At 38.4% G+C, this 27,118-nt stretch overlaps 2 protein-coding genes across 2 annotated transcripts in view; both read left to right on the plus strand.

Moving 5' to 3' along the window:
• The first annotated feature begins 2,651 nt into the window (after positions 1–2,651).
• Positions 2,652–5,084, plus strand: LOC149248296 (histone-lysine N-methyltransferase ATX3-like). The gene has a single exon (XM_089448892.1). The coding sequence runs from the start codon at positions 2,652–2,654 to the stop codon at positions 5,082–5,084; it is 2,433 nt and encodes an 810-aa protein (XP_089305018.1).
• Positions 5,085–7,593: 2,509 nt separating this feature from the next.
• LOC149248297 (histone-lysine N-methyltransferase ATX3-like) overlaps positions 7,594–27,118 on the plus strand; it is a 55,029-nt gene continuing 35,504 nt past the window's right edge. The window contains exon 1 of the mRNA XM_089448896.1: positions 7,594–8,019. Within this exon, the coding sequence (XP_089305022.1) occupies positions 7,594–8,019 (426 nt within the window). The remainder of the gene's footprint in view (positions 8,020–27,118) is intronic.

Below are 27,118 nucleotides of genomic sequence, written 5' to 3' on the forward strand. Positions count from 1 at the left end.
TATTTCGCATGACAAATATCATACACTTTTAGAAAAGCTCAAAATTCACACAGTTTTACATCATTTCTATAGGTAAAATTCATTTTTAGGAAAGCTAATTAATTTTCCTACATTGCATCTTTTACACCACATTTAAATTCATTGTATAAGTACTTCCAATCATTAAGTACTTCCATTCATCCCTCCAAGTTACTAGATTATTTCATTGCCACTAACAGGCTGTGAGATATCATCCTCATCCCTTTCTTTGTATACATATATAATCATCTTACTTAAAAGAAATACTATGATAAATTTATTATAAATACCTACTAGTAAATCAATATGTCATATGACATTATGATTGAGCGGAGAGGCTCATTCTACAACCTAATGTGAAGGCTATGTGTAAGTATATTTGTCCCTCTTAAAATAAAAATAAAATATTCTCTAAATATAAAAGTGATGTCAGCTATAATAAAAAAGAAAAAACTTATAAGTAGGATGTTTAAACCTTATATTTTTCAAAAATATTTTAACACTTGATATTAACTTCATATATATTTATATATAGAAAAAAATGTTAAAACAAAATATTTTAATGTTGTATAGAATAAAATGTCAAATGTGGGTTATGAATAAAATATTTTAATATTAATTAATATTGACATATACTTAAAAGTATATTAATAACAAAAAAAACCAATTGATAAAATGTCTCAATGCACATGTTATATAATTTGATCCTTCTGGGCTCATATTAGATCATGGTTAAGATTATCTATGTTGGTAAATAATTAAATAAGTATGTCATAATAAACAACTATAAAAGTATTTGTTGAGAAAAAATTCGATATATAATTTACTCATTGCGTTAAGATAAATAATTAAAAAAATATTTGTCGGGAAACAAATTTATATATAGTTTACTCATTGCAATAAGATAAATAATTTAAAAAAAATTTGTTGGGAAAATTTTTTGTATATAGTTTACTTATTGCATTAAGATAAATAATTGAAAAAGTATTTATTTGGAAAATTTTATATATATATAGTTTACACATGGCATCAAGAGTAAGAAAATGTTCAATAAAAAAATGTTATTATAAACATAGTGTTGTTATTTTATATATATATATATATATATATATAGTTATTATTAATTATATATATATATGGTTTTTAGTGTATTTTTTTTATTATTATTTTATATAAAGAAATTAATATAAAATATAAAATTAAATGATGAAAAAGATACACATTTAAAAATTTAACATAGCTTTAATTATAAAATTAAACATATATATATATATATAATGATGATGATGGTGGTGGTTAACGTCCACTGAGACCAAATAATGGTTTATCGGACCTAAAGAAACAAATTATCTATTTCGATTTAAGATTTTATTTCTATGCTCAAAAAGCTTGGAGAGAAGCCTCCCGAGCTCACTATAATTTTGACATTGTAAAAGGCTAGGAAGGTCAGTATTGTAACAAAGATTGTGAAACTGAGATCTAATGTGGTTATATGCGGGGCACTCTAAGAGGAAGTGGTTTTCATCCTCGATGTTCCTATTCTCACATATACCGCAGATCCTTTCCGTCCATGGCGTTTTAGGAACTGCCCAACGACCTGTTTCACTATGGAGCTCATGAGAATTCGTTCTAATCTTTGCTATATTAATTTTCTTCTTTGAGCTAGTTAAAATAGAGAGATACTTTTGATCTTCTAGGGTGGGGTTGATGACCTTTTTATAATAACTTAATTTTCTTTTAGTCGCTAAGTCTTTCTCACACCACATTTTTTCTTTGAACTTAGAAGTAACAATATCTTTAATGTTATTTATGTTTTGCAATGCATCATTTTCGTTGATCTCCCAATAGTTTAACCAGGTCCTTGTGTCTTTATGCCACCCTGGATTGAGCCTTAGGTGGTTTTGGCTAGAATTTAATGCTAGCTTAGGAAGTCTATGATAGTCTATGTTACTGATTTTAGTATATTTTTTTATATATATAACAAATTTTTTAGTATATTTTTTCTTTTATTATTATTTAATAGAGAAAGATTAATATAAAATATAGAATTAAATGAAAAAAATAAGTATTTAAAAATTTAACATAAATTTTAATTAAAAATTTTAAAAAATAAATAAATATATAATTATAATTTATAAAAAATAAATAAATATATAATTATAATTTATATGTGTAACCGTGTAAATTGTTTTAAGAATGTATGAATATACTTTGATCCCAAGTGACCGCTTCAGCCCTCGCTACACCTGTGAGCTCATTCCTGCCTCCTTTTTTTAGTAAGTTTAGTTCCAGTTTGGACTCCACGTCGTTAGTAAATTTAGTTCCAGTTTGGACTCCACGTCCTTAGTTCTCGACTTTTTATGATTGGCTAAATTAAGCTTAATTTCTGTTTTTCTGGAATCCTCTGAGAAAAGTTAGAATAGCAGTTCCCGCCCCTTGGGAGGTTTTGTCGTGCAGCCTTTCATCTCCAACTGCTCCAGCAACAGATGAAACAATGATCAGTTAGCGCAAAGCTTTTAAAGGCTCGCACTATCCTCCAGCCAACTGTCTCAATGGATTCGAACTAGGGTTTGCAATACAAATTCCAGGCAAGGCAAAGTTCAGGTTGGGTTTCATTGAGGTTTTACTTTAGCATGGAGAATTCTAGGAAGAGAATTAGAGATGTGAGACGCCACAGCGGCGATGGGGAATCATTGGGGTATGGATTTCGCCGCCATAATAGCGCGGATGAGGACAGGACGCCTGCAAATGGGAGGCTTCAGGATCTGCTTTGCGCTGTTAAGGATGAATCAGCGAAATTCAGAAATAGACCAACTAAGCGCATGAAAAGTACGGACACCGGGAAAGGCATAAAATTGAAAGCTCAAAACGCTGCAGCAGAGGTTGGTGGAAGCATCTATACTAACGAACCCAATAAGAAGCAGGTGACGGAGGCAAATCAGAAGGAGCAGCAGTATGATGATTTTAGGGTTTCCAACCCATCTTCTCTGGTGGGGTTTGAATGTTCAGAGGGCCCACGTCTTGAACAGTTTGAGGTGGTTGATGTCGTTTGGGTGAAGTCTAAGAGGAGAAAGGTTTGGGTGAAGTCTAAGAGGAGAAAGGACAGACCTGTTTGGCCCGCTGAAGTTATCCACCTGGTGAAAGATGCCCCAGAATCTATGCAGAGCGTTTGTGTTCCTGGAAGACTTTGTGTTAAGTTTTTACACATTAAAAATAACTTGGACTGCGCATATAGATTGGTTAAAGAAAAAAGGGTATTCCCATTTTGGGAATTTAGGACATTAAAATACAAGAGTCGGAAATTCTTGAAAAGCTCTTCTAAGGACCTTAAGGATGAGTTTTCTGACGCAATTGACGAAGCCACAAAAGCAGATTTTTGGTCTGGATACAGGGTTATGCAAGATCAAGAAGAAGAAACAACGTGCAGCAGCTGTAACGAGAAGTTTCCGGCTTCAGGATTATTACCATCTGTTCAGGTGAAGCAGCGGCTTACTTTATCTGCGAAGGTTTTGTTGATCTGTCGACCTTGCTACAAGTTGTACAAGTTCAATCAGTACTGTGGCATTTCCATGAAGGTACGGACTCCCACGTTCAAAACAGGTTGGCTTCAATGTCAAAAATGCAATGTTTGGGTTCATTATAATTGTGATAATATAAGTAGTGAGCAACTAGAAAACCTAGATGAATATTCCTGTCCTCAATGCACGCCGAAGCAACCGGCCCTGGGAACCTCTCTGAAGGAGAAAAACAATAAGTCTTTCAGTGTTCCAGAGCACCTCACTGTTATTTGTAATGGCAAGGAGGCCAATTATGTGACTAATAGCCACTTAATTCTCTGTGAATGCAATGAATGTGAAAAAGGTAAGTCGATGAGCCTGTCGCAATGGGAAAAGCAGGTGGGCTCTAAGATGAAGAAATGGAAGCAAAGTGTTAGACTCAGCGGTTCCAATCAGCATCTCATTGATTGGCTTAACAAGGCCTGTGAAGCTGAGGTTCGTGGCCTTGGATTCTTTACCCAGGAAGGGCAGACGCCATTCAGCAATAGGGAAAGAGAATTAAGAGGATGGCTGCTAGAACCATACGAGCCAATCCAAGAAACTTGGATACCAGAAAGGTGTGCAATATGCCGCCGAGATGAAGATTGGCATTATAATAAATTCATCATCTGCAATGGATGTAATATTGGAGTTCATGAAAATTGTTATGGTGCAAGTGAATCAGGGGAAGACTGGCTTTGCACAGCTTGCCAGAGTTTAAAGACAGACACTACTCCACAACGCTGCTGTCTCTGCCCTGTGATGGGTGGCGCCCTGAAACCTACAACAACATCTGGATTTTGGGTGCATGTTACTTGTGCTTGTTTTACTAATGAAGTAACTTTTGTGAATGATAAAACTATGGAACCTGTTGATGGTATATTGAAAATCAATCCAGACTCTTTTCGGAAGTCACGCATAGTCTGTAACAAAATGCAGGGATCTTGCGTCAAGTGTATGGAATGTGAAACTTTTTACCACCCCACCTGTGCATTAATTGAAGGGTATCACATGGAGCTGTCCTACTGGAACAATAAAGGAAAGGATGTGTGCACCTACATTTCCTATTGCGCCTCTCATAGGGTTCCAGATCCAAACGTGGGTGTAAGAATCCCTGATTTAAATTCTATACTTATGGGAATCCAAAAGGAAGTTGCTGCAGTAACACGTTCAGAAGGTTCATCAGATGAGAGTTCATCTTCAAAGGATGGTAATAATCTAGAAGAAGTTGGACTCTGCAAAATAGAAGAACCATATGCATCTAGAACCTCTGTGCATAATCATCTGAAAGCAAAATCCGGCATAAGTTCCATAATTCACCAACCTGTGGGATACTCCCACCATTCCAGAGAAGCTATAAACAAGAGATTAAAAACAGAACGAGAAGCAGATCCACCACAGTTCTCTTCATACAGAGACCGTCTTTCTTACTGCCAGAAAAATGAAAAAAACCGATTTCGCTTTGGGAAATCTGGAGTCATGGATATGGTCTTTTTACTATCGAACCCATTCGAAGAGGGGAGATGGTGATAGAATATCGGGGCGAAATAATAAGAAACAGTGTTTCCAATGTAAGAGAAAAGAGATATCAATCAGAGGGTAAACAATCAACGTACTTCTTTGCAATCGACAAAGAAACAGTGATTGATGCCACTAAGAAGGGAAATGCAGCGCGTATGATCAACCATTCGTGTGCACCCAATTGTTTTTCGAGGATATTGCCAGTCGGTGCTGAGAGCCGGATTGCATTGTTTGCTAAGAAAGACATTGAAGCTGGCGAAGAGATAACGTGCGATTACAGATTATCCAAAGAGGGCATTAAAGAACTATGCTTTTGCGGTGCAGCAACATGTCGTAAGGTAATGCAAGAATTTTGATAATTTCCATTGGAAAGGATTCCCTATCTTTCTTTGAATTCAAGGGTTATTATTGATGGATGTATTTTAAGAAAGCATTCAAATATACATTCTTATTATTTTACTCTTTTACAAAAAAATTGTATGGATTGTCTAATTTCTGTGAAGTTTGAGCCAGTTTTCCTGTTGCTCAGACTCAGGCAACTGTAATTAATTGTGACCTGCTAGCTGTTAGCTCCCATTCATCCACTTCATGTATGGTCTGAGGCCGATTACTTGAGTAAGATGGAAAGAGATAGCATCGGCTTATTTATCAGATTATTTTTGTCTAACATTTATGCTTCTTCGTATTATGTTTTTATGTTTATATTTTAAAAGTTTAATGGATTATGATTGTTTATATAATTTGTAAATATATTACAAAATTATTTAATAATCAGATTTTTATATTTAATAATTCATATAATTATATATTTATATTTGTTATTAAATATATTCATAATCTGTAAATATTTATAATATAGTAAAGGGATAATGGTTCTAGTGAAAATAAGTAGGTTTAATTTCTCTTTACCCAATTTCTATTCTCTGGAGACATGGTCGCTATTGCGAAAAAGAAATTGTACAAGTTGAGTATTCTTGTTCATTAGTTTTGGGAAAAATCTTATAAAAATCTACAAGGCATAAATCTGTAAATCTCTTGAAATTAAGATGAACATTAGCAATTGGTGTGACTTGATCTTGGATTTTTTACGAAATTAATCTTTTAAATTTACTAATTAATTAATATGTGTGTGTGTTTTTGTGTATGAGTGAGATAATCATTTATAAGGACCTAAAAAGGGCAGAAATCTATAAATCTCTTAAAATTAAGATGAATAGTATCAATTGGTGTGATTTGACCTTGGGTCTTTCTTGTAATTAATCCTCTAAATTTACCAATTAATTAATATGTGTGTAAGAGATAGAAATATCTTTATTTTTTATAATTCGTTGAAAATAAAATATATCTTTAAAATTTATATTTTATTCACTAACCTTTAATTTTAGTTGAAATATGTATATTTATTTCATTTTTTTAATAAATTAAAAATTAACTTAATATAATTATTTTTTTAATATAAATTAAAACTAATTTGATTAAATTAAAATCCAAGTAAAATGTTTTCAAATTTTAAAACATTATAGTGAGTTGTAATTTCAATTTTATAAACATTGGAAATATGATACTTCTATAAAAATAAAAATAAAAATAAAATTCAATTTATTTAATTTAGTATATTAAATCTCAAAGGAACTGTAATAGAGTTTCAAATAATTATTATATAGTAATAAGATAATAATTTAATAAAAAAATATCACTAGAGTGTTTATCCATAAATAATTTTATATAAGTATTATGTTATTTTTTCAACTTTGTAATCATTTTCATGCAAAAACCACTTATACACATGAAGATGAATTTTCTTTCTATTTTAATTCCACATTCATTTTCTCCACTTACCCTCTTCCCTCCACATTTATTTCTACTTTTTTCATTTCCTCCATATTCATCCATCTCCCACATTCCCTTCTTTTTCATCCTCCTTATCCCTTATTCCTCTATGGTCAATTTTCCTTCTATCTTAATTTCATATTCATTTTCTCCACTTAGCCTCTTTCCTCTACATCTATTTCTCCTACATTTCCCATTTCCTGCACATTTCAACATCTTTGATATCCCCTTCTTTCAAGCTACCACTAAATGTTTGGCATACCTCTTAGGAAAGAAAGATCATCTTTAGAATTCCAGTCATATATTAGGGGGGATTTTAAGGTTACTATCCACCGGTGGGAGAAGAATCGGAGGAATCTTAGCCTAGTCAAAAATCAATTCCAAGAAAAGGAGGATTTTATTTCTGAGTTATATCTCTTTGATGTAAAACCAAAACTATCAAAATATACTTTGAGCAACAAATAAATCCAGCGAGGGCACATAGCAACTAGGCTAGATCATTTTTCTAGGAGGAAGTGATTTTCTTGACTAGGAGTTATCGTTATCTACCACCCATCTAGCCTATTGTGGCTCTGATCATCACCAGTCAATCTTGCCATTGAATGAATGCCAAAAAGATGGCTCATTCCTTTTCAATATAACTCATGTGGGCGAATGAGATAGGGTTTCATCGAGGTTTTACTTTAACATGGGGAATTCTAGGAAGAGAATTAGAGATGTGAGACGCCACAGGGGCGATGCGGGATCATTGGGGTATGTATTTCGTCGCCATAATAGCGGGGATGATTACGGGGTGCCTGCAAATGGGAGGCTTCAGGCTCTGTTCTGCAATGTTAAAGATGAATCAGGGAAATTCAGAAATAGACCAACTAAGCACATGAAAAGTACGGACACCGAGCAAGGCATAAAATTGAAGGGTCAAAACGCTACGGTAGAGGTTGGTGGAAGCATCTATCCTAACGAACCCAATAAGAACCAGGTGACGGAGGCAAATCAAGAGCAGCAGTATGATGATTTTAGGGTTTCCAACCCATCTTCTCTGGTGGGGTTTGAATGTTTAGAGGGCCCGCGTCGGGAACAGTTTGACGTGGGTTGTCATGCCCCCAAGCCTACGGTAGTCTTTCAACCGTGCCGGCGAGGTGCGGCACCACCGAACGCTTTCTTTTTAACAATACTCACGTTTATGGACTACGCCTACTTCAACATAAACTTAGTTAACTTGTGTTCTTATAACCGAATAAATGTTATCTTTTATACTTCATCAAAGAACATTCTCATTCATCAATCATCAACAATAAACCGAGAACAATACACAATATGAAGGGAGGGGCAACTCCCCGAACAGTCTGCCCAACAATAATATTATATCAGAATATTAGATTTTACAACAAGTGTGTCTTGGCCGAACCAAGTCTCACACTTAACCAATTTTTACAAAGGTAGGCCACCTGCCTTTTACAATAGTCTTGTGCACCTCTTGCACAAAGGATGGTGCTCACCCGAGCCACCTAAAATCCTCTGCCAAGTCCTACACCAAAACTCTGAATAAAACCGCACACAACCTTCACCTTCACACCTCAAACCGTACTTAAGTCCAAACTACACCTTAGAAGTACTACGCATGAGATATGTGTAGTCTTCTTTACACTTATGTTGTTTTACCCCTTGTACGAATGAAGATGAGCGAAGATTCTTGTCTTAATGAGCTCTCATGCTCACGTATATATACTCTCCATACCATGCTTTTAATCTCCTTTAAAGCCGACTTATGTCATGAAGTCCTTTTCACATAATAATATTATATTATTATGTCCACTCCATTATCTTTCGTATTACATAGGTTTTTTGTCTTATGTGCACATATCCCCTTTACATGTGGCTTGGTTATATTATATTTTATTATTCCACATATAAACTTCATATGTTTTATAATTCCATACGTATATATAACCTCCATGTTATATAATATGTGCGTACATAATACTTAGTCGCATTATGAAAGAGGATTCAACACTTAACCATTTTAAGTGTTTTTTCCCTTTCGTCGCATTTCGTCACATTTAACGCGTATGATCGTCGCACCAACGTCGCAGCTCGTCGCACTCCCGTTTGCCCGCGCGCCCGTGTGCCCGCCCGCGCCCTCGTGCACGATCGCCCGCCCGGCGCCCATCGCACTGCAACTCGGAGGCCTTACATTCTCCTCCACCTGAAATCGTTGTCGTCCTCGACAACATACCATCTCGGTAGCTCTCCACCAAGATCATCATCATTCAGGATGTCGACCTTTCTACACAAGGAAAACATCCTTGCAACATATGTAGAGACTCTTTCTCCACTATGTCTCGACCTAGTGACCACTGCCACCAAGCTCATCATCCATAATCCATGCTCAGGTGTATCACCAAAGCATCATCATTGTAACTCCATCACTCCAAAGTGCCTCATCGATCCTCCACATCAAGTCACTCTTCCAAGCCATGTCCATGCATGTACTTTGAAAGTATGCATCCCATACTGCATCAAAGTCACCTGACTTCAGCTCCTCAATGCATCAGATCTTCTAAGTCCACCATACATGAAGTCCCTAAAAGTCACAACAATCTCATGTCATCATGAGCTCCATAAGCCATCCCTCAACCACACCTCAGCAAGCATACAATATGCCTCAGCTCCCCATGTAGTAGGAATGCTCCATAGCTGCTCACAACTCCATCCAAATAATCAACTTTCGATGTGCCCCATTCAGGTCCATGAAGCCCTCTTCATCATCTGCAATGTGCCATCCTCAAGTCTCCATGTCTTCAAGTCTCCAACTTGATGTCCATGACTATGTTGTCCAGGTTTTCCAACCAAGTAGACCTACCACAACAATCGATCATCCTCACTCAAGCTACTATCTTTGGTTTAGTGAACTCGGTCACCCAACCATCCCATCATCACATCATCATCATGTCATGAGTCCCTTCACCATAGCTCCTCCACCAAAGTGTCCACCAAGACTACCTCTTGGTCTCGACCATGAGAAGTCCACCCAAAACATCACAAGTGTGTGCCCTCCTCAATCTGTCCATGAGTCATGCCAGGCACTTAGCCAATCCTCCATGTGGCTAAAGCATGACTCATCTCTTCACAACGATCATCAAGTTCCACCCTTGTCCCGGGTCCTTGCACCTTTCATCATAAGGTCACAAGTAACCCCAACAAGCTTCCCAACAACTAACAATCCTTGCTCTTCCATACAAGGTTCCATCATAGTCATCCATGGTAAGATGTCCTCTCGCCTTGGCAAACTGACTTTGCCCTTCACTGCACACGGTCCACCTACCAAATGTCTAAATGAAACACAAGTATCACCACTTACTTCATCATCATGAGGCTCCTCCATGTGAGTGACCTCATCCATACATGTTGACAAACTGCACGATCCCGGTTCAACTTGATCAGCTTCAAGTTCATCCTCTATCGTAGTCATGTCTGCAACATCTTCAATCATCACGGCTTCCTCTTCCTTGATGGCACAATCTGCAACTTCACCTTGCCCCATTATCCAACCAGGTTGAAGAAGCTCAACCTTCTTATCAAGAAGATTCTTCTTTATCTCTTCCTCAACTTGCTTGATTTTAGCTTTCAACCGGGCTCTTTCATCAAAGAGCTCTTGAAGATCATCAAGTTCCTTGAGTTCCATATCTGCCATGTATGAGCAACCTTTGCTCACCAGCTCCGACCGAGCTCTGATACCAACTGTCACGCCCCCAAGCCTACGGTAGTCTTTCAACCGTGCCGGCGTGGCACCACCGAACGCTTTCTTTTTAACAATACTCACGTTTATGGACTACGCCTACTTCAACATAAACTTAGTTAACTTGCGTTCTTATAACCGAATAAATGTTATCTTTTATACTTCATCAAAGAACATTCTCATTCATCAATCATCAACAATAAACCGAGAACAATACACAATATGAAGGGAGGGGAAACTCCCCGAACAGTCTGCCCAACAATAATATTATATCAGAATATCAGATTTTACAACAAGTGTGTCTTGGCCGAACCAAGTCTCACACTTAACCAATTTTTACAAAGGTAGGCCACCTGCCTTTTACAATAGTCTTGTGCACCTCTTGCACAAAGGATGGTGCTCACCCGAGCCACCTAAAATCCTCTGCCAAGTCCTACACCAAAACTCTGCATAAAACCGCACACAACCTTCACCTTCACATCTCAAACCGTACTTAAGTCCAAACTACACCTTAGAAGTACTACGCATGAGATATGCGTAGTCTTCTTTACCCTTATGTTGTTTTACCCCTTGTACGAATGAAGATGAACGAAGATTCTTGTCTTAATGAGCTCTCATGCTCACGTATATATACTCTCAATACCATGCTTTTAATCTCCTTTAAAGCCGACTTATGTCATGAAGTCCTTTTCACATAATAATATTATATTATTATGTCCACTCCATTATCTTTCGTATTACATAGGTTTTTTGTCTTATGTGCACATATCCCCTTTACATGTGGCTTGGTTATATTATATTTTATTATTCCACATATAAACTTCATATGTTTTATAATTCCATACGTATATATAACCTCCATGTTATATATAATGTGCGTACATAATACTTAGTCACATTATGAAAGAGGTTTCAACACTTAACCATTTTAAGTGTTTTTTCCCTTTCGTCGCATTTCGTCATATTTAACGCGTATGATCGTCGCACCAACGTCGCAGCTCGTCGCACTCCCGTTTGCCCGCGCGACTGTGTGCCCGCCCACGCCCTCTTGCACGATCGCCCACCCGGTGCCCGTTGCACCGCAGCTCGGAGGCCTTACATGGGTGATATCGTTTGGGTGAAGTCTAAGAGGAGAAAGGAGAGACATGTTTGGCCCGCTAAAGTTAACCACCCGGTGAAAGATGCCCCAAAATCTATGCAGAGCATTTGTGTTCCTGGAAGACTTTGTGTTAAGATTTTCCACATTAAAAATAACTCGGATTGGGCATAAAGATGGGTTAAAGAAAAAAGGGTATTCCCTTTTTGGGAATACTTCAGAACATTAGAATACAAGAATCAGAAATTCTTGAAAAGCTCTTCTAAGGACCTTAAGGATGAGTTTTCTGAGGCAATTGAGGAAGCCAAAATAGCAGATTTCTTTTCTAGATGCAGGGTTATGCAAGATCAAGAAGAAGAAACAACGTGCAGCAGCTGTAACGAGAAGTTTCCAGCTTCAGGATTATTACCATATGTTCAGGTGAAGCAGCTGGGTAATTCATCTGAGAAGGGCTTGTTGATCTATGGAAATTCTTGAAAAGCTCTTCTAAGGACCTTAAGGATGAGTTTTCTGAGGCAATTGACGAAGGCACAAAAGCAGATTTTTGGTCTGGATACAGGGTTATGCAAGATCAAGAAGAAGAAACAACGTGCAGCAGCTGTAACGAGAAGTTTCCCGCTTCAGGATTATTATCATCTGTTCAGGTGAAGTAGCTGCGTACTTCATCTGCGAAGGTTTTGTTGATCTGTCGACCTTGCTACAAATTGTACAAGATCAATCAGTACTGTGGCATTTGCATGAAGGTACGGACTCCCACTTTCAAAACAGGTTGGCTTCAATGTCAAAAATGCAATATTTGGGTTCATTATAATTGTGATAATATAAGTAGTGAACAATTAGAAAACCTTATTGAATATTCCTGTCCTCAATGCACACCGAAGCAACCGGCCCTGGGAACCTCTCTGAAGGAGAAAAACCTTTCAGTGTTCCAGAGCACGTTACTATTATTTGTAATGGCAAGGAGGCGAATTATGTGACTAATAGCCACTTAATCCTCTGTGAAGGCAATGAATGTGAAAAGGGTAAGTCGATGATCCTGTCGCAATGGGAAAAGCACGTGGGCTCTAAGATGAAGAAATGGAAGCAAAGTGTTAGACTCAACGGTTCCAATCAGCATCTCATTGATTGGGGCTTAACAAGGCCTATGAAGCTGGGGTTTGTGGCCAGGTGGCCTTGGATTCTTTACCCAGGGAGGGAAGACACCATTCAGCAAATAGAGAAAGATAATTAAGAGGATGGTTGCTAGAACCATACAAACCAATCCAAGAAACCTGGATACCAAAAAGGTGTGCAATATGCCACCGAGCTGAAGATTGGCATGATAATAAATTCATCATCTGCAATAGATGTAATATTGGAGTTCATGAAAATTGTTATGGTGCAAGTGAATCAGGGGAAGACTAGCTTTTCACAACTTGCCAGAGTTTAAAGACAGACACTACTCCACAACGCTGCTATCTCTGCCCTGTGATGGGTGGCGCCCTGAAACCTACAACAACATCTGGATTTTGGGTGCATGTTACTTGTGCTTGTTTTACTAACGAAGTAACTTTTGTGAATGATAAAATTATGGAACCTGTTGATGGCATATTGAAAATCAATCCAGGCTCTTTTCGGAAGTCATGCATAGTCTGTAACAAAATGAAGGGATTTTGCGTCAAGTGTATGGAATGTGAAACTTTTTACCACCCCACCTGTGCATTAATTGAAGGGTATCACATGGAGCTGTCCTACTGGAACAATAAAGGAAAGGATGTATGCACCTACATTTCCTATTGCGCCTCTCATAGGGTTCCAGATCCAAACGTGGGTGTAAGAATCCCTGATCTAGATTCTATAAAAATGGGAATCCAAAAGGAAGTTGTTGCAGTGACACATTCAGAAGATTCATCAGATGAGAGTTCTTTTTCAAACGATGATAATAACCTAGAAGAAGTTGGATTCTGCAAAATAAAAGAAACATATGCATCTAGAACCTCTGTGCATAATCGTCTGAAAGCAAAATCCGGCATAAGTTCCATAATTCACCGACCTGGGGATACACCCACCATTCCAAAGAACCTATAAACAAGAGATTAAAAACAGAACGAGAAGCAGATCCGCCACAGTTCTCTTCATACAGAGACCGTCTTTCTTACTTCCAGAAAAATGAAAAAAAAAACGATTTTGCTTTGGGAAATCTCGAGTTCATGGACATGGTCGTTTTATTATCGAACCCATTCGAAGAGGGGAGATGGTGATAGAATATCGGCGTGAAATAATAAGAAATAGTGTTGACTGTTGAGTATTACTGTTCATTAGTTTTGAGAAAAATCTTATAAGGCATAAATCTGTAAATATCTTGAAATTGAGATGAATAGTAGCAATGGGTGTGATTTGAATTTGGGTTTTTTAACCAAATTAATCTTCTAAATTTACTAATTAATTAATATGGGTGTGTTTTTTTTATATAAGAGAATCATCTATAAGGACCTAAAAAGGGCAGAAATTTGTAAATCTCTTAAAATAGTATTAATTAGTGTGATTTGAATTTTGGTCTTTCTTTAAATTAATTTTCTAAATTTACTAATTAATTAATATGTGTGTAATAGAGAGAAATATCTTTATTTTTTATAATGAGTTGAAAATGAAATACATTTTTAAATTTTATATTTTATTTACTAATATTTAATTTTAGTTGAAATATGTATATTTTTTTAATAAATTAAAAATCAATTTAATATATTTAATTTTTTTAAGATAAATTAAGATTAATTTGATTAAATTAAAATCAAGTAAAATGTATTCAAATTTTAAAACGTTAATTTCATTCTTTATAAACATGGGAAATATGATACCTTAATAAAAATAAAATTCAATTTATTTAAGTTCATATATTAAATTAAAAAAAAAAAAACTGCAATATTTCAAAAAATTGTTAATATATTACTTTCAAGTAATTTTATTTTTTATCCATCCACATGGATTTATTATAGAGTTTCAAATAATTATTATATAGTAATAAGATAATTATTTAATAATCTAATATCATTAGCAAGAGTGTTTATCCATAAATAATATGATATAATTATTATGTTATCTTTTCAACTTTGTAATCATTTTCATGTAGAAACCACTTATACACATGAAAATGAATTTATTTCTATCTTAATTCCACATTCGTTTTCTCCACTTACCCTCTTTCCTCCACATTTATTTCTACTTTTTTCATTTCCTCCATATTCATCCATCTCCCACATTCATCCTCCTTATCCCTTATTCCTCTATGGTCAATTTTCCTTCTATCTTAATTTCATATTCATTTTCTCTGCTTACCCTCTTTCCTCTACATCTATTTCCCCTGCATTTCCCATTTCCTCCACATTCTAACATCTTTGATATCCCCTTCTTTCTTATCCTAGTTATCCCTTATTCCTTTACATCCCTTTTCTCAAACACCACCTCGCTCCAGGTCTTATGATTCTAATCCTAAATGCATAGGTGTATATCGCCATTATCTTCTTGCTTGCTCTATATATATGTGTGTCATTTTTTAATCTTGATCCTAGTCAAATTATATTTTTCCAAAAGCATATTTCACAAGTCTCTTTTATTTATAAATATTATGAACATTTAGCAAATTTTTGCATTGATTAAATATGTTATCATTTTCTATAACGCAATTGATAGGGTAGGGTTAATAATTCATTAATCTTATCATTATTGCTTTTTCAATAAGTATTTCTCTAAGTCGCCTCAATGTAATGAGTTTTATTAGTTGATTGTGTGTGATATCATATTGGCTCTACAATGTGTTTGATTTACATATATATAGAGACATTAAAAATTATAGTAAGTTTTATTTATTTTGGAAGATTATATTTATTATCATTTATCAATTCTAAAATTTTGCATAATTTTTTTTCTTTTAATTTTAGAAGATACATTTATGTAAATGATGTTTTTTAGAGTACATTTGGCAATGTTGATATGTGTTTTATTATTAGTAGGGTCAAGTCATTTGACATAATCATTCATTTTATTACCCCAAATCTATTTGAACTTGTAATAAGCTGAGTGCAATATAGGTGAAAGAAGGAATTTTTTTTAATCAAAATCAACTACTACATCATATAATGTAACCTTTACACAATGTAAATTAATAATCTAAATAACAAGGTGTTGTAGTAGCTACAACCACCCTCCAAAATTTTTCCTTAGCTTCATTTTGGAGCCTCCCTACCAACCTTTCGCAATAGCATGTCTTGCTTCGTCAAGTACACAAGCTTCAATGATTTTCTTGCAGAAAGGTAGCATGTTTATCAAATTTTGATGCATTCCCCTCACATGTTGTTTCTCCGGACTTGGTCTAGCTTCAAGTTGAGCAACTCCCTCAAGAAATTGCACAATTCTGGAGGGAAACCATCCTTCCCTCCAGAAATTGCGCAATTCAGTCTGACAGCCTGATGGGCTCTAGAATTGTGCAAATCTGCAAATCAAGCTTCATCCAGAAAATTACGCAATACCTCCCAGGAGGGCTGGTCAACTTAGGAATTACGCAATCCTAGGCAGCAGTCAGCTACTCTGCCCAGAAATTGCACAAATATCTTGGGCAATCAACCCAACTCCCTTCCAGAAATATGCATTTTCTCCGAGCAGTTGAGCAGGCTCTTGCATGTGCAGTGGGTTTGACCAGTTCCACCCAGGACCAAGGAAACTTTCTTGCATGCATGGGATGCCTTTCCCTAGAATAGAAAAAGAAACATGCAAAAATCATCACTAGATTTTAAGGACCTATTTTTAGCAATTGGAGGTTACATGCTATGATCGTTTAAAAAATTTTCCTCAAAGTGTCGCTTTTTCCTAGATTTGTGGCATGTGCGTCATGAGCTTCAAACTTATTTATTCGATGCTTCAAAGCTCATTTCTTCACATCGATATTAGATCTCTGACATCCCACAGCACATCCAGGACTTTTCGACATATCCAACTCAGCTATTCACAGGTAAGTGGTCTCAACTTGTCTTTTGCAGCATTTCTGTCGCTTTTTGTGTTATCGCTTGTGTGAGCATTGTTTTCTTGATTTCTTTGAACGCTTGTTGTCATTTACATTCATACCAACTTGTATTAGCACCGTTTCATTTTTTGTTACTATCTCACAGTTGTCGCATGCATGAAATTGTTTTGCACGAAAGGTTGCCGATTCGACAACTCGCTTCACCCACATGCATGTTGTTCTAATTTCTAAATCTTTAATTCAGTATTTGCATGGACGATCATTTACTTCTTCTTACACTCATTATCGCCATGCATTCACTTTCACATTTGCTTTTAGTTGCCCGTCGGCGGGTCTAGGCAGCCTTCATCCGGACTCTGCCTCACCAAGACAACATTGTGCAATCCTGAGATGGAAGGCTTTGTCTTCCCCTCAGGAAATGTGCATTTCTACCTAGCAGTTGTTCCCCAAGCCTACTTTGCATAATTCTAAGGGACAGTGGCTGTTGGCCCAGAAAATTGCGCAATGCAGTCAATGAGCCTGCAGCCATTGCTAGCTGAAATTGTGCATTTCACAATTCCAGCAGTCAGCAGTCAGCTTGGATTTCCCATTACGTAATTCCAACAGCCATTCATGCCTCCCAGATAACCCAGATTTCCTTTTGCGCAGTTCTGGTAGCCAATCAGTCATCCTCCCAGAAGAAATTACACAATCCTTGCCTATGATTCCCTAGGTATGTGTTATGTCATTCCCGAATTTGCTTTGGTTTTCACTAACATATTTCTTTCCATGCATGTCACTTTCTCTCCTGATCTAGCACGTGTTCATTCACCTCTTGACAATTCAGGATCAATGGTCTCCAAGGGAGAAGGATCCAAGGACACTGATGGAAGTGCAACTAGTCGAGGAGTGGTTGATGGAAGAGCATGTATCTTGTTTGATTCATCAGTTCATGAGGATGTCGATGAAATCATTTATTTTTCTGATCAGGACTATCGTGATCCATTTACTCCCATATTCAATCACGATCATGATTCTATCGAAATCAATTTTTCGAAGCCACCGATTTATGATGATCTATCTGACGATGAAGTCGAAACACCCAAGATTGTCGAGGCACCTCAGCCCAAGCTAATAGTTATGTCAGGCGCTCGCTCTCTTCGGGTTAGTATCAGGAAATTGTTCAATCACCTAAAGCTCCTCATCACTCATATGTATGCATTGAAGATCAATCTCACGCAGAGATCATGCTTCGTCCACTCCAACTGTGCGATCCCATCACTCAAGCATTGGAGGAATCTTACATTGCAAGCATGCATGCATGACGCAAGTTGTCTTTGTTCCTTTAGTTTTCTTGCATGGCATAGTCAAGATTATGCGCATGCTTCAAAGCTGCATGTAGTGTCGCACAGCACCGTGACAAGTCCACGGACCACATCTCATGCACTTGGACTCACTTATGTCCTATGGACACTTTTAAACATGAAGTGTGTTTGTCTTCATTGTTATATCTTTCTTGTTTTTTGGTTCACACAACTAGTTTACTTGCGGACCAAGCCTTCACCAACATGGGTCAACCAATGCATCGGTGGCTGCATTGGAAATATCACTTCACGTGATCAGGCCCATGCACCATTAACTCAGGAGTAGGAGTAGTGTTTGCTTTCAATTTGTTTTCTTGCAAGTTGTTTTCTTACTTTATTTGTTCATTTGTTTGTTTGCTTGCTTGTTTGCTTAATTTTCTTTGACATTTGCTTTTTCTTCTACTTTTATTTGTTTTTATTTTGTTTTTGTTCATAGGTTAGTTTCACATGAAACCATGTATGACTCTTGACACAAGTTGGGTAAAGTACAAGAGGTCTTGTACCGCTATCACTACTTGGTTATTTGTCATTATGCCTCTATATGATGAACTTGTTACCTTTAGTCCATGATACGTTGAAGGACAATATGTATTGTTTGAAGTCAACCTTGGTGAAAACACAACGCCTGCACACTAACTAGTGTCACCTCCTCTAGTCGGTTATTTTTGGGTTAACCCTTGTCAGCTCAGTCAAGTAGAGTAAGGTGAGGGGGAAAAACTTAACAAGCACATCAGAGATATATAATAAACTACTTCTCTGAATGAAAAACCTCTTCTTCTCTCAATAAGTCGAGATCCCTCTTCTGCCTCTGAAATGAATAAGTGTTATGCACAATTATGAAAAAATGAAAAGTGAAAATGAAAAAAATGAAAAATGACTAAGTCAAAAGAAGAGAAAGGCTTCATGCATAGAGAGCTGATGCAAGTAACTCCGTTGCAGTACTCACTGGGCTCCCTGGCTGTGGAGTGATGATTGTGTTCCTATGTGACTCCCTCAGGGTTCTGTCTAGGCCTACTAGTAGTGGAGCAACACCAGAGATGAAACTAAGACTCTGACGATTATACTCCTTGTGCACCAATATTCCCCTCAACCCCAATCGAAACAATTGTGTTGACTTGGCTTGGAATGTGTGTCAATCGACCTAGAGCTTGGCAGATGCTACATCTTACAATCAGGCTAGTGTAAACCCAAGACGAACTAAGAACTGAACAATAGTTCTAAAGGTGTTAGACTTAGTTTTCATGAACAAGGTCCATTCAGAGAACTGGAGTTCTACTGGTGTGTCTCCAAGTGTTGTAGCAACTACAACCACCCTCCAAAATTTTTCCTTAGCTTCATTTTGGAGCCTCCCTACCAACCTTTCACAACAGCATGTCTTGCTTCTTCAAGTACACAAGCTTCAGTGATTTTCTTGCAAAAAGACAGCCTGTTTATTAAAGCTTAATGGATTCCCCTCACAAGATGCTTCTCCAGACTTGGGCTAGCTACAGGTTGAGCAACTCCCTCAAGAAATTATGCAATTCTAGAGGGCAACCAACCTTCCTTCCAAAAATTGTGCAATTCGGCCAGGCAACCTGATAGGCTCCATAATTGTGCAATCCTGCCAGTCAAGATTCATCCAGAAAATTGCGCAATTCCTCCTAGCAGGGCTGCTTAGCCCAGCGATTATGCAATCCTAGGCAACAGTAAGCTAATCTGCCGAGAAATTACGCAAATCTCTTGGGCAGTTAGCCCAACTCCCTTCCAAAAATGTGCATTTTCTCCCAGCAGTTGAGCAGGCTCTTGCATGTGCTATTGGTTTGACCAGTTCCACCTGGGACCAAGGAAACTTGACTTGCATGCATGGGCTGAATTTTCTTGGAATAAAAAAAGAAACATGCAAAAAGCATCCCTAGATTTTAGGGAGCCATTTTTAGCATTTGGAGGTTACATGCGAAGATCATTTTAGAATATTTCCTCCAAGTGTATTTTTTTCCTAGATTTGTGGCATGCACGTCATGAGCTTCAAACTTCTTTATTCGACACTTCAGAACTCATTCCTTCACATAGATCATGGAGTTCTGACATCCCACAACACATCCAGGGCTTTTCAACACATCCAGCTGAGTTATTCATGGGTAAGTGGGCTCAAGTTGTCTTTTGCAACATTTTTGTCGCTTTTTGTCTTTTCGCTTGTGTGAGTGTTGTTTACTTTATTTTTTTGAATGCTTGCTATCATTTACATGCATACTAGCTTGTACTAGCACCATTTTATTTTTCATTACTATCTCACTATTGTCGCATGCATGAAACTGTTTTGCATGAACGGTCGTTGATTCGGCAACTCACTTCACCCACATGCATGTTGTTCCATTTTCTGAACCTATCATTCACTATTTGCATGCATGGTCATTTTCTTCTTCTTACACTCAGTATCGCCATGCATTCACTTTCACAAATGCTTTTAGTTGCCCATTGGCAAGTCTAGGCAGCCTTCGCCCAGACTCTGCCTCACCAAGATAGCATTGGGCAATCTTGAAAGGGAAGGCTTTGTCTTCCCCTCAGGAAATGTGCATTTCTTCCGAAGTTGTTCCACAAGCCTGATTTGTGTAATTCTGAGGGGTATTGGTTGTTGGCCTAGAAAACTATGCAATGAAGTCACTCAGCTTGCAGCTATTGCCAACTGAAATTGTACATTGTGTAATTCTAGCAGCCAACATTCATCTTGGATTACTCATTGCGCAATTAAAGCAGCCATTCATGCCTCCCAAACAGGCCAAACTACCTTTTGCAAAGTTTTGGCATCCAGTTAGCCATCCTCCCAAAGGAAATTCCTCAATCCTTGCCTATCAATCTCCAGGTATGTGTTATATTGTTCACGAATTTGCTTTGGTTTTCGCTGACAAATTTCTTGCCATGCATGTCACTTTGTCTCCAGATCTAGAAGGTGTTCATCCACCTCTTGACAGTTCAGGATCAATGGCCTCCAAGAGAGCGAGATCAAAGGACATTGATGGAAGTGAAACTCGAGCAGCGGTTGAGCGAGCGTCTGCAAGTCTACCAATCTATGAAGATACCAAGTTGATTATAGAAAAGGAAATCAAGCTGAAATGTCAAGAGGTCAATGATGCATTTGCAGACACATTTGGGGAAGACCTCGAAGACCGCCAGGTATACGTGAACATCCAAAAGTCCGACTTATACCGGTTTGCATGTAAATACCTCATGTTCCCATGCACGAACATGATACACTAGAACATCTCGCACACTGACCCCGAGACGATGATGACCTTGAGTAGTGTCAATGTGACAAAGATTGCAACCTTCAAGGCATAGGATTATGATGAGATGTATCAGATGTCGGAGCCCATAACTATCATGGAGACTCCCTTCAAATACCTAGCAACAATGCTAACTCTAGGGACATTCTGAAGAATTGGCTAAAGTAGCTGGGTAGATTCAAGATGACACCCAACCAGATCTACAAGATGAAGATACTATGGAAGGCATATCAATATTGGGTCATCTTTGCATGTCAACTGTATGGCCAAGAAAGCATGAAAACTTCCCACAGAGTTGGGTGATCGCACTAGACCAACTAGCCAGAGAGAGAAAACCATGCAACTGGTCTGCAATGTTGGCTCATCAGCTGAAGGAACAGGTACCGAGGGCTCGACATCTGCCCAAAGGTATGCAAGAAGAAATCTACATGTCCACCTACATCTTGAATGTAGTCTGTGCCCCATAGGAGTTTCCGAGCTTGAAGTGGGCATGGTCACTAGTGGAGACTGTTGTGAACACTTATTGTAAGATGTTGTCTGAATGCAGTTGTGGAGGAGTTATCACACGGTTGTCCGATCATTTTGTCACCCCAGTTTAAAATAGGACATTTGAACAAGATCCACCCTACATGTCGATGGCAGCAATGGAGGCACTGATAGACATAGCTAATTGGTATGCCTGACCATCCGACACCTTCATACAGATGTACAGTGCAGAGAAGCCTCTGCATGCTCTACCGAAGTTTGCCTTGGATATGCTCATCATGCAGGAAGTAGCTTATCACATCTCGGTAGGATTGACAGCTAGGTTGCACCGAAAGAAGAAGGCACCTTGGCCCACTCTTCCGTTGTGCATCAGGTTATACAAGATCCAGAGTTTTAATCATGTGGATGTCGAAGAAAAGCAGATGAAGAAGTATCCTTTCAACTTCTGAAGTTACAATCTGTATGACCCGCATTGTCTTGTGAAAGCTCACTACATGATAGTACAGTTCAATTGGATCCATGGGGTATTTCATTGGGTGGAGGAGGACCCATGGAGATATTGCTACAGTTTCTCCAGACCCAATGAATAGGTCAGCTTCACTATGGAATGGTTACCAGAGAGCACCAGAAGCAGCAACAACGGTAGTGGTGAACATACTAGTGCGCGACAAGGGCAAGAGAAAGATTGTCGATCACATGGAGGAAGAGAAAAGTTGCAAGTTCTAAGTAGATCCACTTGTTGAGAAAGTAGCTTTGGCCATAGAGGCAAAGAGGTAATAGTGCAACAAGCAAAACACGTAAAGGCAAAGAGAGAAATGGAGAATGGAGGAAACAGAGAAGGAGTTGCATGAGTTAAAGGAGCAACTTTGAAAGGAACAGGAACTGCGCAAACAGAAGAGGGAAGCACAATAGCAATAGGTACAGTAGGGGACGCAACATGTGCAAATGGATGAAACAACTCCCATACAGGTAGTGGACTCATCAGAATAGCTAGTATCTAGCGATAAGTGTGAACCATCGCAGGAGAAAGACTTTGCTCAGTAGATAGAGCAAGCGCTTGAATAGATGGATACAGATATGGAGTAGCAGGATTTAGAGAGAGACATCGACCTCATGCACCACCACCAAGGGGTTGATCCACCAGCTTCACCGCATCTAGAAGATGAGCAAGTCCTAAGTGACCAAGGAGACATTGAGATCCTTGGAGATCAACTAGAAGGAGAGATGCACAACATCTAATTCGAAGATTCTCAACATAGAGTTGTGAAATCTCAGAGAGTGTCAAATCCGGAAGATCATACATATCTTGCGCAGTATGAGGAACGAGTGATTGTGTCTAATGCGCACAAACATCCAGCAGCCATAGCCGATGCCACTAGAGAATATGCCGAAGCTACTAGCTCAAGTGTTCACTTTCTAATAGCTAAGAATGAGTGAATGGCTAGGGAGCTATAGACGACCAAGCAAGGAGAAGTGTTGGTGACAACATCCACCCGAGCAGAAGCAAAGGTGGTAATACTAGATGAATTATTATCCCTTGACATAGTTATGCGAGCGTGGTACTCCAAGTTTGGTACCGTGCATAAGGGAGTCGTCCATCTCAACAGATGACAGCGGCGATGTGCTAGACGAGCACGTACCTTGTCGAACATACATGCTACTATTGATTACATGAAAATGTGGATGATGACATACAAGGGAGCCCCTCCTCACTTGTGTAAGATGATGAAGCCCATAGCAATTGAGCTGAAGGCACGCATCCGGTGTCGGATCCGAAACTATGAAGAGCTCCCGCAGCTCATCACTAGTCTACAGGCTTTCCGTGTACATGTATTCAAGAGTATGGATGTTGTGGTGCACAAAAATGTGATACCATCTATTGGGACTCTCACCAAGGCGAAGACAAATTCACAAGTCTAACTAGAGCTTGACTCGCACTTTAACAAGTTGATGCACATAGCCACTAGCCCAGACTTGCCAATCAGTGCAGACACCATGCACAAGTACGTTGTTGGTCCAACCACATTGAATACAATTATGCGCATACTTTCAAATGAGTTGGATAGAGGATCCCGATCAATGTACGCGGATGCTATGGAGGCAAGAGTCAGGTTCTAGAAAGATGTCACCTCGGAGTGCACGGTAACCATCGTGGACTACCAATCTTGGCATCAGTACGCTGTTATTGATCATCGCGAGGATGTTGAAGAGTCGGACTTCCCGTGGTTGTCTGAGTCATAGTGATGTCTTGCATGGCTTGCTCAAGTTGTTTTGTCTCACATGGGTACATGTGCATTGTAATGTAACATCTTTCCAAGTTTAAGTTCAAGTGTCGATAGTTGGAAGTAACAGCCATAGAGTAGATGAAGAGTCATGAGGGTATAAGAACTGTCACAAAGGAGAATGTCAAGGTTCATCCCACCCTTTTCTATAAATAGTCCCTCATAAATCATTGTAAAGGATTTTGGCTAGCCAAGCTTCCGATAGGACTATCTTAGAGAGAGCTTGGACAATATTGTAACGAGCCTCGGCTTCTCCACTACGCAGAGCTAGTACATCTCTTTGGAGGAGCAAACGGTTGTGGTTGTAATGTTCTGTTGTCAGAACTAGTGGTTGGACATGGATGTATTATATGGCTGGAACTTACACGTCTTATTATAACAAGAGACAACACATTTCATGCATATGTTGTATCGTATTTCATCTATCTGTTTACTCTAAATGATATATGTATTTGTTTTCTTACACATGCATGTATATCTATTTCTGTGTATGTATGTATGAATCTTTCTTAAATGTGTTGTTGGTTTAACCATCACTTTGGATTGCTAGCTATCTTTCCTTCCATGTTGTGAGGCATCCTTAGTTGTGTATTCCCTTCTTAACTCCGTGCTATCACTGGTTTCCAAGGGGCGCACTCATATGAAACCCCGTGTGTTATAACCTCTCATGCACCTTCCTTGGCTCACTTCATATGTCACACCCTTGCTACCAAAAGAGTTATCTTACTTGCCTCTATGCGAAATCACGGTCAAGGGATTACTGTACGACCCACTGTTGGGACTCCTACACCAAATGGTCTGAGGTCTCATTGGGACTTCTTACCGGGGATATCCCCTGACATGTTGCCGGGTCCAGCACCATCAACATTTCTGGCACTAAAAGGAGGGAAGATGACAAGCCATGTCCTCTCATCCTATTTTGAACCTTTGCATATCTATCATGGATTCTTACACTCTTCTCCCTCCACGATGTTTTTTGAATGCCAAATATGTTACCATCACATGGGATTTTTTCAATCACTTTTCCACTTACACCTATGATGGTGAAGGAAAAGTGGCCTGGCCTGAGCTTTTGCATGACTTTCTTTCCATGTTGCATGAGGAATATGGATGTTCTGACGAACAAGCCAGTTTTCTCCTTTCATACACACTTCACGAATCTCCACATCAATGGTTGTGTAGCCTGCTAGCTGATAGCGTGCACTCACATGAGCACTTTTATGATCTCATTGAAGACACTTTCTATCATTTTGATATAGACCATCTTGACCAAAAACTGTGACAACAACAGAAGGCTCCGCATGAATCGCCTATGGATTTTTGGTAGTCCTTCTGTGATTTGCAGTTTCAAGCTCTGAAGAGCCAGATGAAATTTTTGTATCTTTGGGACCGATACAAGTATTTCATTAAGAAATATACTCGTCTCAAGAAGAAGTTTGAAATCAAGCCTCACTGAGTATTCTTTAGGGATGGAGCTACACAATCACATATGAATGCGGTCACTGTCACAAGTGATTGTCCTTCATCCCCTTATCAAACAACTCCACCACTGCAGAGTGATGTGGGAGATCATGCTCACACATTTTTTCAGCTATCACATCCTCCCAACATCACTTCGCTTAATTTTCATGCAGATTTGGTTGTGAGTCCATCGAGTTGTCATATGCATTTTGTTCCACAACCTCTGTCTTCATACTCGGCTCATCCTCTGGATGATACTGTCTTGTGTTCTTCCATTCCGGACTCTACACTTGTTGTGAACGAGGAACAAGCCACTAATGGAGTTGGTGTTTCACAACCAAAATGCACTATCATTGATGAAGAGTATGACTAGGAGCTTGAGCATCAACACTCAACGAAGGATGACTCCCTTCCGTATGAGCCTCCTCCGCTCTTTCCTAACATTTTTGGTGAAACTACCATCCATAATTTTGCATTTGTATCTTCATCCATGGATGCACCCATTGTTGATCACTCGTAGATTACACCAGACATCAGTCCATCATCCAACAACAGAGAGGATAAGTCATTCATTGAAAATCCACTTTATCTTTCATCTACCTTTTTTGGAAACACAAAGGATGAATTTTTTCGCTTCTCATCTACCCCTCTATTTGATTCATCAGATCATGAGGATGCCAATGAAATCATTGATTTTTATGATTGTGACTGTCATGATCTATTTACTCCCATATTCGATCACGATCATGATTCTATCATAGTCAATTTTTTGAAGCCATCGATTTATGATGATCTATCTAACGATGAGGTTGAAACACCCAAGACTATTGAGGCACTTCAGCCTAAGTTGATGGTTATGTCAGGCCCTCACTCTCTTGGGGTTAGTTTCACTTCGGATCAAGAAAATGTTCAATCACCTGAGGCTCCTCACCACTCATATGTATTCATTGAAGATCAATCTCACACATAGATCATGCTTCCTCCACTCAAACTTCACAATCCCATTGCTCAAACATTGGAGGAATCTTACATTGAAATAATGTGTGCATGACGCAAGTTGTCTTTGTTCCTTTCATTTGCTTGTATGTCACATTCAAGAGTATGTGTATGCTTCAAAGCTGCACACAGTGTCGCACAACGTCGTGACAATTCCATGGACCACATGTCATGCACTTGCACTCACTTATGTCCCATGGACACTTTTAAACATGAAGTGTGTTTGTCTTCATTGTTATATCTTTCTTGGTTGCTCGTTCATACAACCGGGTTGCTCACAAACCGAGACTTCACCAACATGGGTCAACCAATGCACCAGCAGACGCATTGGAAGTATCACTTCACGTGATCAATCCCATGCATCGTTAGCTTAGGAGTAGGAGTATTGTTTGCTTGCATGTTGTTTGCTTACTTTATTTGTTCATTTGTTTGTTTTCTTCTTGTTTTCTTACTTTTCTTACGCATTTTCTTCTGCTTCTTCTTTGATTTTTTGTTATTTTCTTGTTGTTCATAGGTTAGTTTCGCATGAAACCATGTATGACTCTTGAGACAAG

The sequence above is a fragment of the Pinus tabuliformis genome, chromosome 7 (assembly GCF_031772625.1).
Source record: "Pinus tabuliformis cultivar Carrire ecotype Pingquan chromosome 7, CPIR1, whole genome shotgun sequence".
Classification (NCBI taxonomy): domain Eukaryota; kingdom Viridiplantae; phylum Streptophyta; class Pinopsida; order Pinales; family Pinaceae; genus Pinus; species Pinus tabuliformis.

Excerpts from the sequence above, each read along its gene's own strand:
- LOC149248296 (XM_089448892.1), top strand. The coding sequence starts at position 2,652 with ATGGAGAATTCTAGGAAGAGAATTAGAGATGTGAGACGCCACAGCGGC.